The sequence below is a fragment of the Perna viridis genome, chromosome 4 (genome assembly GCF_037379345.1).
Source record: "Perna viridis isolate PV_CMFRI_1.1 ecotype Kerala chromosome 4, ASM3737934v1, whole genome shotgun sequence".
Taxonomy (NCBI): domain Eukaryota; kingdom Metazoa; phylum Mollusca; class Bivalvia; order Mytilida; family Mytilidae; genus Perna; species Perna viridis.
The window spans coordinates 15,864,759-15,882,520 of NC_142448.1; the positions used below are offsets into that span (position 1 = coordinate 15,864,759).

The 17,762-nt window shown below is 34.9% G+C and overlaps 1 protein-coding gene and 1 long non-coding RNA gene across 3 annotated transcripts in view; both read right to left on the minus strand.

The window, feature by feature from the left end:
- LOC148619056 (nucleosome-remodeling factor subunit BPTF-like) overlaps nucleotides 1-13,263 on the minus strand; it is a 33,235-nt gene extending 19,972 nt beyond the window's left edge. Inside the window, exons 1-4 of one of the 2 annotated variants that reach the window (XM_088578587.1) lie at nucleotides 12,111-13,263; nucleotides 3,873-3,993; nucleotides 2,784-2,905; nucleotides 1,100-1,305 (exon numbers count right to left, since the gene is read on the minus strand). In XM_088578587.1, the coding sequence (XP_088434713.1) occupies nucleotides 1,100-1,305; nucleotides 2,784-2,905; nucleotides 3,873-3,993; nucleotides 12,111-13,096 (1,435 nt within the window). In that variant the 5' untranslated portion in view covers nucleotides 13,097-13,263. The remainder of the gene's footprint in view (nucleotides 1-1,099; nucleotides 1,306-2,783; nucleotides 2,906-3,872; nucleotides 3,994-12,110) is intronic. The other variant, XM_088578586.1, reaches the window with a different exon arrangement.
- LOC148619050 (uncharacterized) overlaps nucleotides 1-17,762 on the minus strand; it is a 196,677-nt gene that overhangs the window by 95,574 nt on the left and 83,341 nt on the right. The window lies entirely within an intron of this gene.

Below are 17,762 nucleotides of genomic sequence, written 5' to 3' on the forward strand. Positions count from 1 at the left end.
GATGGCCTTCATAAGGAGCAAATAGCATTAGAGGAGAAACACATCTGATTTTTTTTTTTGATACTTTGGAACTCAATGTGGACCAATCCAAAAAGATGGCTCAAAATCAAAATTATCACAAAGTTAAATTTGGCATATTGAAGAACTCTTTTAAGAATCAAGTTTAATGTTAGACTATTATTGGGAACAGTTTGGAAAAAAAGGCCAAAAATTTCTCAATGCACAGTAAGGTTCAGTATTTTTTAAGTATCAATCAATTTGGATGTTAAGGAAATCTCTTTGGGTTGAAGGTAATGAAGGTTTTTTTTTAATTGCAGAAAAACTTTTGTCCTATAGTTTCATAGTTAAGAAAAGTTATATGCTGTATTCTGGACCCCAGAGAAAACAAGCTAGACCAATCAGTCTGTACCTGATGGCACAGCAGCTGTGGTTTATAGTTGCTGATGAAAATGCAATGACGAGTTGATAAATGATGATTTTCAGTAAATATCTATGTACAAAGGGGCATAAGTTCCATAAAAATTGGACAATCAAAATTTCCTCATAGTATACACAACTACATATGGTGTTCAGGGGTTAAAATAAGCAGACACCCAATCTGCCATAACCACCATAATTTGAGCTGGGATAACAAAACTTTTGGGTAGAATTTAGTTGAAATACAGAATTTTTAACAGAAATGTGGTCTGGGCTCAAGTTGAAAATCTCAAGTTTTACCACTGGTGTTCTTGCTACATACCAAGTTTTATGAAATTCAGTTAAGTAGTCTCAAGAAGTTGCAATGACAATCTGATATATAATATGATGGTTTTTGGTAAATTTTAAAGTTCAAAGGGGTAAAGCTCCAATAAAAATTAGATAATAAAAATTTCCTGATAATATGCACAACAACATATAGTGTTCTTGCTACACACCAAGTTAAATGAAATTCTGTTGGGTAATATATGATGATTTAACATAAATTTCTAAGTTCAGATGCAGGTAGAAAAGAAGATACCAATATATTTGTTAAAATCTCATTCAGTATATTACACCTTTAATTGCATGTTCACTTGATTTGAGCTATTCAAATCTGAGAGAAAAAAAACATAAATATTACCTATTTCTATGTCAATTGCAGATTTCCTACTGCCTTTACTAGCATTAGTCAGCTCCTCTGTGATCACCATTTGTCTTGTCATTTCTTCACGTATTTCTTTTATACAGTACACCAGGTCCCTCTCAAATTTATCTTTATCCAAAACCTCAAGCAGTTCATCTATCTGGTAACGTGTACTATAGTACCACACCTCATTATCACCTTCTCTGAAAACATAAAAATGAACAAGGGCATCACTATTAGTGAGTTACATGTACCATTTGACAAGGACATCACAATTAGTGAGTTACCATTTGTCCTTCACTAGCTTAGTTTAAGTAAATTATTTGTTTTGTTAAAGCTTAATTAAGATAATTTAACACATAACTGATTATTTCAACAAGCTTGTTACGAAGTAAGCTCCAGTGCCCATGCTAAGAAAGAAGCATGCCTGTGAATTCTCACTTATTTATCCTGGGTACCACTTAAGAAATAATTCCTGGATGCCAAACTTTATGTTTATTTTAACTTGGGTAGGCACTGCACATGCAATGTCCATGTTTTGCTATTGGAAACCCCAAAAATTGGTCAGATGAAATTCTAAAATAGGAGGTGCCCAATGACATCATGGGGATTCTCTGAAAGTTTCATCAAATTCAATTCAGCAGGTTAGGAGGAGTTGTGGATACAAATGTAGGACAAACAGACGGACAGACGACACAATGAACAATTAAAATTTGAGTGAACAAGCCAGAAGAATAGTCAGTTCCTGGTTGTTGTAACACCACTTATGCAGTATTGCAGTTGGTAGTCAATAGTCAATACATGTTTGCAAGTAATACATAATACTGTTAATATGTTTAATAACAACCCTCATAAATGTCATTTTCTCTTTAGCATGACAATAAACAAAATAAAATTAATTAACATAAAGATATAGAATGACTAGAATGTTATCACTCTTCTGCAAAATTTCCTTTCACTTCCAATATCTCTCCATGTTTTTCCTCAGAAAAATTAGCATGTCTACATTTGATGAGTGCATTCTTGCTTTCTTTTTGCTTACAACCTGCCCAGCTAAGCTAAATACCCTTTCACTAGATACAGATGAGGCCGGTATGCAAAGATATTTTTTTCTAAATCTGGATCAGTTTCCATCGAAACTTCAATATCGTTATTATCTTTCTCATTTTCATCCACAACAACCAGGTTGTTGTTGTCGTCAGCCATGTTTTTACTAATTTCAAACGCGGTTACGGATCGGGAGTGGAACTAACAGAAATCCGAAAATTTGCAATGGCAATCGATTATCGACATCGCTGACCTAAACCAACTGATTTGCGACTTAAACCGATCATCAGAACACCACTACTAAACAGCAAACTGAAGAAAAAAATTCAGAGCTAAAATTGATGATGATTCATTTATCATTTGCCATTTTTACAATGACATTAACCTTAAAATTTGCCATCCACCATCATAATTGACAGCTATTCAAACTTAAAGTCAGTGTCCAAAAGATCACACAGGTGTTCTGTGGTAGTTAAGTGTGACACATTGGTATAATATAGGGCAGATTTCTACCTAAAGAGCTATTTAAATTACTCACTAGCCTACCTAAATTTGTATTGAAATTGGAACTGGTCTATTTCAACTAGCTGTAAATTCTTTTGGAATATCAGTTTACTGCAATATAAACACTTACACAATAATTCTCCTTATTAAGAACCAATACTTTCTTCTGTGTCTGTCATACCCAACAGGTTCTTGTCTACAGAGAAGTCCACTCTTTTCAGCTTCAGAAATACAATTTGTAACACCTTGCACCTACAATTCAAAAACTGTGCATATATATATATATATGTCAGGGTTCTCATTAGGGTTTTTACATGGTGAGTCCTGAGACTCCTCACTTTTGGGGAAGGTAAGTCCCAGATGAACTTGGTATGTCCCACTCTTTTTCCTGGTTTAAAACCAGTTTGAATGGTCATTCATTATTTTAGTGTGTCCATTACTACATATGTATTTATCATTCTCCATGTTTCCTATTTACAATTTTACAAAACCATATCTTACTGCAATTATGCATGTCATTCGTATTAAACTGTATCAAGTAAACTAAGCATCTTTTTATATTTAGAAACAAATTTGTTCTGTTTGCTGGCATTACATAATTCCACATGTATTTACATGTACAAATGTAGTTTAAATGTAGTAATCAAAAGAATTTGGTTTTTTTTTGTCATTTTGAAACTATTTGTCACAATTTTACAACAATTACTTCATAGCTTACTTTTCTAGTAAAAAAATTGTATGATGAACATCATGCATAAATAACTTTGTAAACTTCCCTTTCATATCTGGTTGTCAAAAATTGTTGAACAAGCAATGTTTATCGACAATTTTGGGAAAGTTTTAATGATTTTAAAAAATTTCAGAAAGGATGAGTCCTGCAAATGCATGGTGTATTTACTTCACCCATCTACCAATTTATCATGCATCCAGAACTTTTCGAGAACCCTAATTGTATCATTTATTAGTAAATCTGAAAATAGTGAGACCTTGTTTTTTAAACCTGGAAGTACAAAATGTATCTTTGATAGCAGATACTAGATGCATCTTCGGCTGGTATGTTGGTAATTTGTCAATTCAAATGCAAATACATGTACATCCATTACAGATCATTCACTTATTAAGTAAATAGAGCTTATTATCTAAGTCTCCTTAACACTTCCAAAAATAGTGGTGCTTGTGCACCATTTTAAATTTACATTGTAATACATAAAAACATTACCTTATGTGCCTTACAAATTGAACAGACCCAGTCTTCATCTGGTACTTCCTCTAAGGCTGGTTCTACACAAGTTAAATGGTACACTGCAGAGCAAGTCTCACAACACAATAAATCACCAAGCCTGAAATTAAATAATATGCAAGTACTGTACATGTACAACCTATAACATTTAATAGTCAAAAGCCAAAATTAGACATACAAAAGTCAATTTTTCATAAAAGTTGTTGACAGACCTGAACATACAAGTGAAAAAGTTTTTGTAACTTGGTCATGCTTGTGCATTGGTACTGTATATATATCTCATTTTTCAATATACATGAAGTCATTGACGAAGTTAATTAAGTAGTGCAATGGCAAAATACATGTACGGTGATTTCAATAGTTTAAACATTAAATCTAAGTCTAGTACTACTTCCAGAATATACCAGTGTTTCCTGATTCTAAATCATGCATTGTTTATCCAGGAAATACATGTATATACAAGTTACATATACATGTTGTAAGAGATAAAAACTCAAATGCCATAAGTCATTATATGTGGGATTTTCAGTGTTTTTTACTAGAATTGCATTGCTCTCAAATGTAAAGGTTCAAAATTCATTAAAAAAAACCTACCCGCTGACCCTAATTTTGAAGAATATGTTACCAGAAACACATATTTTTTTAGGCCTTACCAGCACTTCCTTGTATCCAGTTGTTTGGATTGAAAAACATTTGAGTCATCACGGTTACGAAAGAGTAATCGTATCAAGGAGTAATCAAGGGAACTAAGATTCTAGCAGAAATCAAAAGAATGTTATCCAGGGGCAAAGACCAGACATGGAAAACAGAACAAAATAACTAAAATAATACATACAAAGTAACAAAAGTAAATAAGCAAGTCAGACTCTACTAAAAACTGGGAGCATGGACCAGGTGCACCGGTAGGGTTAGCATGCTCAGTTTTTCTAGAAACACCCGCCAAGTTGCTCATAAAGAGTCAAGTCCAGGGTAGATGAAAGAGGAAAGGAAAACTATGACATGTTGAACAAATCAGTTTCCATGGTACAGATGGATATACCACAATAATTCATATATGGATGACCATAAAACTTCTGTAGTGATGACTTCAGTCTTGTAGCAATTTAACCTTGTTCCAGAAGCCTAAATGTAAGAAGTTTAGAGCGATACAGAAAGTCTGCGTATTTACGGCAAGCTCTGGCATTAATTATGAGTTGTGATATGAAAACTCCATACGCAGGTGCTGAAGGGATGTCAACACTGGTAAAATGAAAGTTGATAATGCGGAATGAAAAGTCATCACATTGTTGTATTGTTTGGTCAATAGTTTTCCTTTACCATAGATCTCTAAGTGTAGGTCAAGATATGACGCTGACTTCACAGTGTATGTATTATCCTTTATCTCAAGTTCTTTGAGGCAGATGCTATGTACAGAATCAAATCCCATAAACTAGGATTATTTAATGATAATACGTCCTCTACAGGGATCTCCATGGATCAAAATGAGCACATGGCTCACTCTACTGTTGGACAAATTTTCATAGTGGTATGTGTCCTTTCATGCAGAAAATAAATTGCCAAAGAAAGTATGATAAGGTTGAATGAGACATATTTAATAGCACAAGCTACAAGATAGAAATTAATATTCAACAATGGTAAATCTTTCTGTCTGTACTGCCTAACTCAATTATACCAAGGTAAAGTTTTCTCTTCCCTATGTCTGATCATAGGTCCACACTGACCACAGCTCTAAAGAAATTAAAATCAGTGGTAGGTGTGGTCATTGTGTTGATACCATAAAAAAGCTCATTATAACTTAACCACAAGAACCTAGACAGTCAAATGTAGTTTTCGTCCGAATTTGTGTCATTAAACAATATTTCAGAGCTTGTGTTAGTCGATCCATCACCCTTTCAAAGAAGTTAAGGAAATTGGATTGCTATTCTGTGTCAGATAAATGCCGAGATTGTTAAGACACTGTTGTATAAATATAAGATCATCTTCCCTCTCTCCAATCTTTCTCAAAGTTAATTCAACTCATGATACTTTCTATATTTTATTAAATGAAAAGTTTTCAATTTTTGTTCATAAAAAAAAAAAAAAAAAAAACAGTAGAAATCATTCAGCTCATTTGATTCTTACTGATTTTGCAGACTGTGATAACCGATCTGAAATTTGTTTACACACATGTTTCACTCCCCGACACATTAACCCCCCAGAAATAATGTTGGCAGACGAACACACAGACTGTGATAGGTGATTGATAAGCAAGTAATTGGGACATACATTGCCTATTTGCAATGTGTGACACAAATTTGAATACATGGCGCAGCGCTGTGTAAAAAGAGGTCATGGAGAACCCTGCATCTGTATAGTGGAAACTGAGATTAAAGGATCTAGCTAAACAATGTTCTTCCTTTCGGATGAGATCAGCTATAAAGTCAGCCTCATAAGAGTTAAGGAATGGGTCATCAAGTAGAGGAGCACAATTTGTTTCCATTGGAATATGGACTGCTTGTTGAAAAACGTGTCCACCACACCAGACAAATATGTTGTCGATAAAAAAATTCCAGCATTTTGAAAACATCTTCAGTGTATTTGGAAGATGATTCGGAATTATTTTTTACCAAGCATGAGGAATCTCTACCAAGAAGTACATACTTTTATCTAGGTGTACCTTCTTTTTTGGAGTAACAACGATGTATAATGTTTTTGAGACAGGATTTTAACTGAGTATAGGAAAAAGAAATATAAAGAGTAGAAAAATCATAGGTTTTAATGCTATAATATTCTGATAATAATCTTGAATTGAGGGTTTCGAGAAGACCTTTCAAATTTTTCTGGGTCCACATTGAAACCCTCTTTGACAGCTGTGAGTATAGAAGTTAAAAGTTTCGAAATAGGTTTAGTGGTTATTTTTGCAGATCCAGCTATTAAACGTTGCTTGTATGGATTCTTGTGGAGTTTAGGAATCCAGTATGTAAACAGTAAATTACAATCATCATCTTTGTTAGAGAGACCAAAAGAGGATATCACAGATTTATGGTTTTCCACTATCTCTTGTTTTGAGAGTGTGGTGCCAGTAGAGGTCTTACAACAACCGCAGATAGTAAACATTAGATGTTTGTTTGTTTATTTGTTGGGGTTTAACGCCCGAGCAGCAATATTTCAGCTATATTCAGACGATGAACATGAAATTGATGATAAAATGAACATGAAATGATGATGAAATGAAAAAGGGATGGGACACAAGGACAATGGGGGGTCGACAAATTTTGATTGCCACTGGAAATAGGGAGAGGTGGGTAGGATTGGGCAATTCAGCCTCCCATGGCGGAGCCCTATGATTCCTACTCCGGGAGAATACCACAGTAGGGTTCTTTAACGTGCGAGGAACGTGGCATCTTTCCCAACATGGTGCACCACTATGGTTTGCGGTCAGGTTTTCCGTATAATAGCCTGACAACCCCAGTATGTAACACGCCAGGGGTACCCCATTCCACCACCTGGGGCACACATCCCAGTTGCTCTGTGGGCAGAGCGCCCTAGCCCCCAGCTAGGGTTCTGAGCACTATTTAGTTGCCTTTTATGACAAGGTTAGCACTGCTGCAGGCATATTCTTTTAACACCTGGACCTGCACGGGGCAACATTAGATGTAATACATTTTGTAGACAAAAGCAATGTTGTTTTGGGATTTGTCTGCTGGTACGCCAACATATTTGTCATGTACAGTAGACAATGTTTTTGCTACATTGGGGTCTTTTGAAAACTGATGTAGCATTGACACTTATTGACCTACTTAAAACTTTCATATGTTTCATAATTAAAGACATCACGGCCTTTACCCACTCTGACAGACAATCTATGTCTTCTTGTTCTCGTTTTATCCATTTCCATGCGTAGTCCTCCACGGCATCAATAAGAATTTTAAAGTTATAATTCCTAGTTATGGAGCATGGTTCACGGTACTTGGGACCTTTAGAAAGAACATTACAGAGAGATTTGTTTTTAATGATGCTAAAATCTCCCATAACGACATGACCAGAAGGACTACATTTGAATGGAGAGATTCCTAAACTTCACAAGAATCCACACAAACAATGTTTCATAGCTGGATCTGCAAAATGTACCACCAAACCTCTTTCAAAACTTTTAACTTCTATACTCACAACTATCAAAGAGGGTCTACAGTCCTACCACAACACTTGTTACTCCCGTAGTGGTATTAATTCAATGTGGATCCTGAAAAATTCGAAAGATCTTTTGAAGACAATCAGTTCAAGACTATTATCTGAATATAATAGCATTAAAACCTATAATTTTTCAAGACTGTATACTTCTATTCCCCATACTCAGTTAAAATCCCGACTTAAAAACATTATACATCGTTGTTTCTCAAAAAAAGATGGTACACCTAGATACAAATATATAGTTCTTGGTAGAGATTCCTCATACTTTGTAAGAAATAATTCCAAATTATCTTCCAAATATACAGAGGAAGATATTTACAAAATGCTGGAATTTTTAATTGACAACATATTTGTCCTGTGTGGTGGACGTGTTTTTCAACAAACGGTCAGCATTCCAATGGGAACAAATTGTGCTCCTTTACTTGCTGACCTATTCCTTCACTCTTATGAGGCTGACTTTATAGCTGATCTGATCAGAAAGAAAGAATATCGTTTGGCTAGATCCTTCAATCTCAGTTTCCGCTATATAAATGAAGTATTATCTTTAAACAATCCTAATTTCGGGGATTTGATACATCGCATCTACCCAAAACAATTGGAGATAAAGGATACTACAGACACTGGGAAGTCGGCCTCATATCTTGACCTACACTTAGAAATTGATGGTAAAGAAAAACTATTGACCAAACTTTACGACAAATGTGATGACTTTTCATTCAGAATTGTCAACTTTCCTTTCATCTGTGGCAACATTCCTTCGGCTCCTGCGTATGGAGTTTTCATATCACAACTCATATGTTATGCCAGAGCTTGCCGAAACTATGCAGACTTTTTGTATCGCGCTAGAACTCTAACAAATACGCTTCTGGAACAGAGTTATGTTGCTACAAGATTGAAGTCATCACTACAGAAGTTTTATGGCCGTTATCATGAACTCGTGGATTGTCATGGTGTATCCATCAGCACCATGAAAACTGATTTATTCAACGGATCATAGTTTTCCTTCTCTCGTTTGTCTACCCCGGACTTGACTTTTTATGAGCAACTCGGCGGGTGTTTCTAGAAAAGCAAAGGACGCTTACCCTACCGGTGCACCTGGTCCACGCTCCCAGTTTTTAGTGGAGTCTGAGTTGCTCATTTACTTTTGTTACTTTGTATGTATGATTTTAATTACTTTATGTTCTTTGTTGTGTATGTCTGTTTTCCATGTCTGGTCTTTGTCCCTGGATTACATTCTTTTGATTACCGCTATAACCTTGGTTCCCTTGATTACTCTTTGCAAGAACAGTCAGGTGGTTTAGCCTTGAAGTCCTCAATTTCAAGGTTCTGCAATGGCCTTTTATACATGTAACTGAAAATTTAGGGTGCAACAGGTGAAGTATAGGAATATGAAATAATCAGTATTGATTTGCCCTTGAAAATTGGGGGGAATTTTTGTGATGGAGGATGTTGGCCAAATTAATTGCATCTACATGTATACCTTTGTTGACAAACGGTAATGGAAGAAATGATCTTTTTTCTTCATCTTGACCTATCACACAAACTGGTTTATAGAGTCTGTGGAAACCAATACCCATAACGATGGCAACAAGTCAGTATAATAATGAGGTAGGGTCAGAGACAGGAGTGTCAAGACTTGTTTTGTAAAGGGAGTGTAGTAGAGCAAGAGATATACATGTATAGAACAGAGTTTAGTTCAAATGTGATAAAGTCCAAGACGTTTTTGTATGAAATGAAGAAGACCATCTATGGAGACATCATGCATCCAGTGTGGGAAACCACTGCTCGCCAGCTTGCCAAATACGAGTAGATGTGTAATTTAGCGGGTTCTCATTAGCTTACACTCGTCAATGTGGCGACCGCCATTTGATTGGCGTGTTCCAAGGAAAGTTAACCAGCCAACAAGTTATGTAGTAAAACATTCCTTAACAAACATTAAAAATATGTTCCCTACATTTTAAGAAGTTCAGCTTGAATATGTCAAGTGAATTTTGGCATGATATACACAATTTTTTTTACTTGCAAAGCATTGTTTACGATATGCCACTTTAATTTCCCGTAAACGGGATGTGCTAAAACCTACATGACGGTCCCGATCTCATATTAGTTTTCAAACGAAATTGAAATCTTGGTAATTTAAGATATGTTACCTTGCAAGTTAGTTGTTTAATGTCAAAATAAAAATGAACAAGAAGCAAATGATAAACATTTTCATATTTCATAATGATGAATCTGTTGAAATATAATTTTGTTTTTAAAATAAGAGTTCAGAAATGGAATTCTTATTTTGTTACATAAAAGTACATGAAAAACTTCAATGGGAGGGTATATTCGAAAACTGAAGTTTTTGATAAATTTAAAAACAAATAAAAATATATATGTAGTTGAAGAAAGAAATAGAAAGGCAGAAGATAGTCAAATCAAAGAGAAAACAAATGAGCTTGTGATAAATCCTGAATAAAAATATGTCAATGATGAGGACGACACTGAAGACAAGTTGGATGAAGATGACACAGACAGTGACCTTGATGAGATGGAACACTTTTAAAAGAGTCATGGTGTTACTGGACTATGTTGAACAGATGTATTCATAACTCACTGAATTAAATTTTATCCTCAATATTAATGTCACTTTTGTTTAATTCCAGCAAGTAACTTCCAAAACTTACTTGTCAAATTTGGCTAGTTGAATTTTTATTTGGCTAGGAAGATTAATATTCTACCAGTCAGAATGGCAAGTTGGGAAAAAAATGGTTTCCTACACTGTGCATCTTACGTGACGTCTAGTGGGGATGGCCATGTCTCCTTACATTTGTATCTGTCTTGGATTTTTGTCAAATAAATTCATCACATTTATGTTATTGTTATATTAGCTTGAAAGGTTTCATATACTTTTGATGTTGTCATTGAACCCGTAAGATATTGCTGTACCTAGTCTGCGTATCCAGTATAAACCAAAAGTCTAGCAGAAGTCAAAGGATTTAAGAGCATATCTCATTCATGCTATTTCCGATGTTGAAAGCAAGCCAAAATCAGATACATAGAAATTTTGACAATTAGTGACTTTGACAACTTCAGTCTTCGATTAATTTTCCCACAGTAAATATTACTCATGTTGAGTAACTAGAGCGCACTGCTGTATTGTAGAGAGTTCTTGTAATAGTCTGTGTCAGTCTGTCACAATTTATCACAATATTCCTCTGAGACTGCTGATTTTTATCATCACCTATGTGTGCATGATGATTAAATGTATTGAAACAGCTCTATCAGCATTGACCAAAGTATATGTGTCCCTACCGCTGACACCCATACTAGTTTTCATCAATCTGGAACCATTTTTTAAAAGAAATAATAGCGAAGAACTGATTTACAAACAGGAAGTTACCAAATAATGATTATTAGAAATCGAGTCCAAACAAGAACATAATATCTCTGGAAATTTGAAAATAATAAAATGGAGGAGGGCATGAAAAATCAGGTGGGGCGAGATGAGAATCTAGGAACTTTTTATGGCTTTAACTCAAACACTGGAATAACTTACCTAAAAAGTACTTTTGTTTTCAACTGGAAATAACCTATTTTGATTTTTTTTACTTTCAATTAGTGGCTAAAATGTCTTATGTTAAGGTCAGGGCAAAAAAATGGGGTTGGTCAAGTAACTGAAAACAGACATATATTTTTATGGTCTAGACAGGAAAATATTACGTCTCACAGACGGAAAGATTTACTTTACTATATAAAAGAATAGATATGGTAGAAAGCAACAAATGCACCAACGTTTAACTTAAATACAAAATAGTAAACACCTCCATGTACTTCATTCAATTGTTGAACACATCAAACCATGTAAAACAATACTCCATTTTTGAATGAATAAAGGCACAAAAAATTAGAAACAATTTGAATAATGTAAATATAACAAACTAACAATCTTCCAATTATCACATTGGGTGAAATAAGGCATAATAAATCGCCAGCCTGTGGAAAAATAATCTTTGTGAATTATTTGTGTACAAACATTCAATTTATGCACTTAATAATACTAACTTGTGACATGCTCTGCAATGATCATCATACTGAATGTTTCCTTCATTTAATATTTCTTCTCGAACACTGTTTGTACCCAAAAATAGATCAGTTAATGTCTTTAGAACTTTCAGTCTGTCAGGAAATTGAACAAAAGGATAGTCTGGTATTTCTAATGATTTGATGGCTTCTTCACTACATGAATGTTTGTCACTATCTAAATAGGCTCTTATCAACTCAGACCATGTAAATGTGTCAATTTGAAAAAGAGAAATGTTTATACTGTCTTTAGTATCCTGTGGACCAAACATTGTATTGTTACCATCCTCTTCTCTTATAAGAGCTTTCAACAACGTTATATGAATTTCAGATAAAAGGACACTCATATCTTCTGTTAACAAAGCTGCACAAAAGTCCTCGAATGAGAATGGTGATAGCCTGAGTATAATTCTGTAATGACGCAAAACTTCATAAACACTAAGACATTGCATAATATAGTCATTTGGAATTGTCAAATCGTTTGACCCTGATGGTAAAATCAGAGGGGGTATGTCTGCTTCATCATCAATGTCAGGTGTAATAGGACGGCGAATGAAAAACTGTCTTCTTCCAACACTTGAGACAGTACTTATACTATCATCACTATAGTCTGAATCTGATTCCTCATATGAGTCATCAGAAGCATCAGGTTCTTGGTCAAGATCATCCAGTCCCCCTTCTTCTATGTCCAAACTATCCCTGGAGGTTTCATCAATATCATCATAAGCAATTCTTGAAATGAAGTTCCTACTCTTAAGACTGGACTCTCTAGCCCCAATTCTATTATTTTTTTTGTTAGGGGTACCGGGAATGCTGACAGGGGTGCTACATCTAGAACTGTTGTTAGACTCATCTTTGTTTTGGAGCGCCTTCGGCTTTCGTAAGAAATTTATGCTTGGTCTGGCTCTATTTGCTGACAAAGGGGTTCTTGGTGGTCTTCCACGTGTCCGTCTGCCTCTTGTCGACATTTTCCAACCTTTAATATACTATGACACCATAAGATAAACCCTACTACAGTATTTCACTCCGCCTGCACCATTGCAGAAGGGGGATAGAAACGTTTTGGAACCCATGTTGAAAATTTTCGTAAGCCGCCATTTTCGTAAATGCTGGTCACGTGACACCCAATTTACAAACAAACTTGGGCGCCATTCTTGTTTTCGCTTCAAGCTTTTGATTTTCTATTTCTCAGCATTAAGTCGTGGTATTCTACCATTTCAGTCCTATCGAGATGTAAAAAATGGGAATTTAACCGAGCAACAGATTTTTTCTTACATTAAAGGAAGGGTTTATTTTGTTCGTCGTTTCATGCAAGGATAAATTGTATTGGGCGAAGTACTTATGTCATTTCAGGACTAATACGGTTAGTCTTCCACTTCCTTGGAATTCTGACAATTCCAATTCAATTTATACGACAATTTAAGGTAAATCTAACAAAACTGGTGGAAATATAGGACATTAAAGTGATCTAAAGTCGGGGAATAGAAAATATTGTTTCATTATTATTAACCAATAAGATTTGATGATACAAAACTACTTCGGAAGATTTTGTCGGATAGGTTGATAGCCAACGTGTAACCGTAGTTATTAAATCACCAGCACGGGCGATATTAGATTTTTTTTCAGTCATTTATCGTCCAAAAAGTCGTACACAGAAAACTTTATTACAATATATAGGGACGTTAAGATTAGATATGCTTCATCAATTATGGTCCTGATGGAACAAAGCCATTTCATGTATTCAGTTCAGATATAAATAAAAAAACAGATATACTTTTAAATGAAGGATAATACAATGTATCAAAATTGCCGAACTGATAAATCTCTAGGCAGTAGTCAAATCATTCAAAATAATTTCCAAAGAGAAGAATACTTAAATTTAGAGAAAATTCAGCTGAGAAAAATAATCTGTAAATTTCGTATCAGCTCACACAATCTAAGAGTGGAAACGGAAAGGCATAAAAATAAACCCGGCCAAGGACAGGGAATTTCTGCACACAAAATGATATTGAAAATGACGTTCATTTCTTAACCTAATGTCCTTTTTACAAGAACATATCTGCTGATTTATATTCATTGGTCAATTGCCATTGTCAATTTTTTTTTAAGAATTTAGATGAAACATCAAAATGTTTTTGGTTGATGACTATTGAAGATACTGTTGTAATTGAAAAAAAATGTTGTTCTTGGTTACAATTCCACATATTTTCTGAAAACATCACAGAAAAGCAGATTTGCGAAGTGCTTGATTTCCTCATTGATAGCATACATTTGGAGGAGCTTTTTTAACATTGGCATTCCAATGGACATTAACTGTGCTCCTCGTCTAGCGGATTTGTTTCTATATTTATACGAGAATTTCTTCAGAATCTCGTAAAGAATAAAAACTTGACTTAGCCAATACATCCACCAGAGATCGAGATAAAGGAGATTACAGAAACAGCTTATTCTGCATCTTTTTTGGACCTACAGTTGTACATGTCGAAAATGATAACGGTGGTCTCCTCAGCACTAGTATTTATGATAAAAGAGACGACTTTAATTTTAATATCATAAATTTCTCTTACCAGTGCAGTAATATACCTCCATGTCCAGCATATGGTGTTTCTATTTCACAATTGATTCGCTACACTATAGAGCAAAAACTAACTACTCTGATTTTCTTGAACGCTATAAATATTTGCTTAACACAATCCTGAATTAGGGATATGAGGAAATGTGTCGAAAAAGGTCTCTTACCGAATTCTTTTTTTAGATATTAGTCATTGGTTGAAAAATACACAGTTTCTTCTAAAATAATTAATAATGATTGTTTTTTTTTAATTATTCTTTGTGCTGATGTGACTGCGGATGTACCGATTATGGAGGCAATAGCATGCAAATGCTATTTAATCATCACTGGTATATTCACGCCGCAATTGAAGATAGAGGTTTAGCGCGCTGTAAAATCTAGATTTCACCCACCATTTTGTTTGAAATGCCTGTACCAAGTAAGGATCATTGCGTGCTCCGGTGTTGTAATATCTATTTTGCCATATTTATTTTGGACTTGACTTGATTATGGATCGAATTAGTGTTTGGTAATTTTGTTGTTACCCTTATGAACTTATGAGAGAGAAAGTCCTGAATGGACAGACACATTTGCTTGTTCCAGGAAAAGAAAAAGTGTGTAGTAACATTATAGCAGGTATTGTATTGTCCAATTTGCTCCTATTTGTTACAATGTTTCGGATTTAAAGGAAAGAAATCTCAATATAACCGAGAAACTCAGTACTACACCAAGTTTTCGCTAGTTATCACTAGCTCGTAGAAACATTTAATTTTTTTTCTCAAAAATACTGTCTACTATATATATATGACAAAGCCCAAAACAACATTGTTTTTCGTCTGCAAAACGTATTACATCGAATGTTTATTATCAGAGGTAGACGTAGAAAATAATAGCAGTGATAAGACCTATACTGCCACTACCGAAGAAGAGATAGTGGAAAACCATAAATCTGTGCTATCCTCTTTTGGTCTCTCTACCAACGACGATGATTGTGAGTTAACGTCTGTGTACTGGATTCCTAAACTCCACAAGAATCCACACAAACAACGTCACATAGCTGGATCTGAAAAATGCACCACCAAATCTCTGTCAAAACTTTTAACCCCTATACTCACAGCTGTCAAAGAGGGTCTCCAGTCCTACCACAATACTTGTTACTTCCGTAATGGTATTAATTCAATGTAGATCCTGAAAAATTCGAAAGATCTTCTGGAGTCCCTCAATTCAAGATTATTATCAGAATATAGTGGCATTAAAATCTATGATTTTTCAGTACTGTATACTTCTATTCCTCATTCTCAGTTAAAATCCCGACTTAAAAACATTATACATCGTTGTTTCTCAAAAAAAAGATGGTACACCTAGATACAAATATATATTTCTTGGTAGAGATTCCCCATACTTTGTAAAAATAATTCCAAATTGTCTTTTAAATATGCAGAAGAAGATTTGTTCAAAATACTAATTTTTTTATCGACAACATATTTGTCCGTTTTTCAACAATCGGTCGGCATTCCAATGGGAACAAATTGTGCTCCTCTTCTTGCTGACCTATTCCTTCACTTTCATGAGGCTGACCTTATAGCCGATCTGATCCAAAAGAAAGAAAATCGTTTAGCTAGACCTTTTAATCTCAGTTTCCGATATACAGATGTTGAATTAACGTTAAACAATCCTAGTTACGGGGATTTGATACATCGCATCTATCCCAAAGAATTTGAGATAAAGGATACTACAGACACTGTGAAGTCAGCCTCATATCTTGACCTACACTTAGAGATCGATAGTAAAGGAAAATTATTGACTAACGTTTATGACAAACGCGATGACTTTTCATTCAGAATTGTCAATTTCCTTTCATTTGTGGCAACATCCCTTCAGCACCTGCGTATGGAGTTTTCATATCACAACTCGTACGTTATGCCAGAGCTTGTCGCAACTACGCAGACATTTTGTAGCACGGTAGACTTCTTACAATTAGGCTTCTGGAGCAGGGTTATGTTCTACAATACTGAAGTCATCACTACAGAATTTTTATGGTCATCATCGTGAACTCGTGGATCGTTACGGTGTATTTATCTGCACCATGAAAACCGATTTGTTCAATGTGTCATAGTTTTACTTTCCTCTTTCGTCTGCCCCGTACTTGACTTTTTATGACCAACTTGGCGGGTGTTCCTAGAAAAGCAGAGGACGCTTAACCTATCGGTGCACCTGGTCCATGCTACCAGTTTTTAGTGAAGTCCGAGTTGCTCATTTACTTTTGTTACTTTGTATGTATTATTTTAATTACTTTATGTTCTTTGTTATGTTTGTCTGTTTCCATGTCTGGTGTTTGTCCCTGTATGGATTGCATTCTTTTGATTTCTGCTAGTGTCTTGGTTCTCTTGATTACTCTTTCAACCGATACACATAACTCATTCTCAAATACAGATGTACTTGTAAACTATTAATACGTACGGGTATCTCCCACCCTATATTTTATGGTCACATTCTTCACAAAGCATGGAAAGCTCAATACTCACATTTTAAGTTGACTAAACTGATTCGTAAGAGATATTGATATGATAGTATTGTCTAATCGTTGTTACATGTATTATAACATTGATTCACTCATATTGGGTCTTTAAATAGAAACTAACATACTTTAGTATTTAAAAGCAGTTTTCGGCATGACCCGGGTTGTGTTTCTTAGGCTCCGACTATTTTTATATTGATCAGGTCGGGGTTTATTTCGAAAAAAATATCCAAATGTGAGCAAAACATTTTTTTACAAAGCCATGGACAGAAAAAAAGTTATGATTGGATACCCCCCCCCTACTTAACGATGTAGATTTTCAAAATAATTATAGCTTTGGGTGCTGCTGAAAAAAATTAATGATTTCGGCCCATACTCCCCTTATTATATGTCTTGTGATGTACCGTGGTTCTCAACTCCGCATGGGGTGTCAAACCTTTTTGAGCTGATTATTAGGTGAGTTAAATTGGGTAATATTTTTTCCACAGTGGCCAAATTTAAAAAAAGGAAAAGGGTTACAATCACGCCAAAGTACTTTATCCGGACGCACTTTATGCACCTGTCC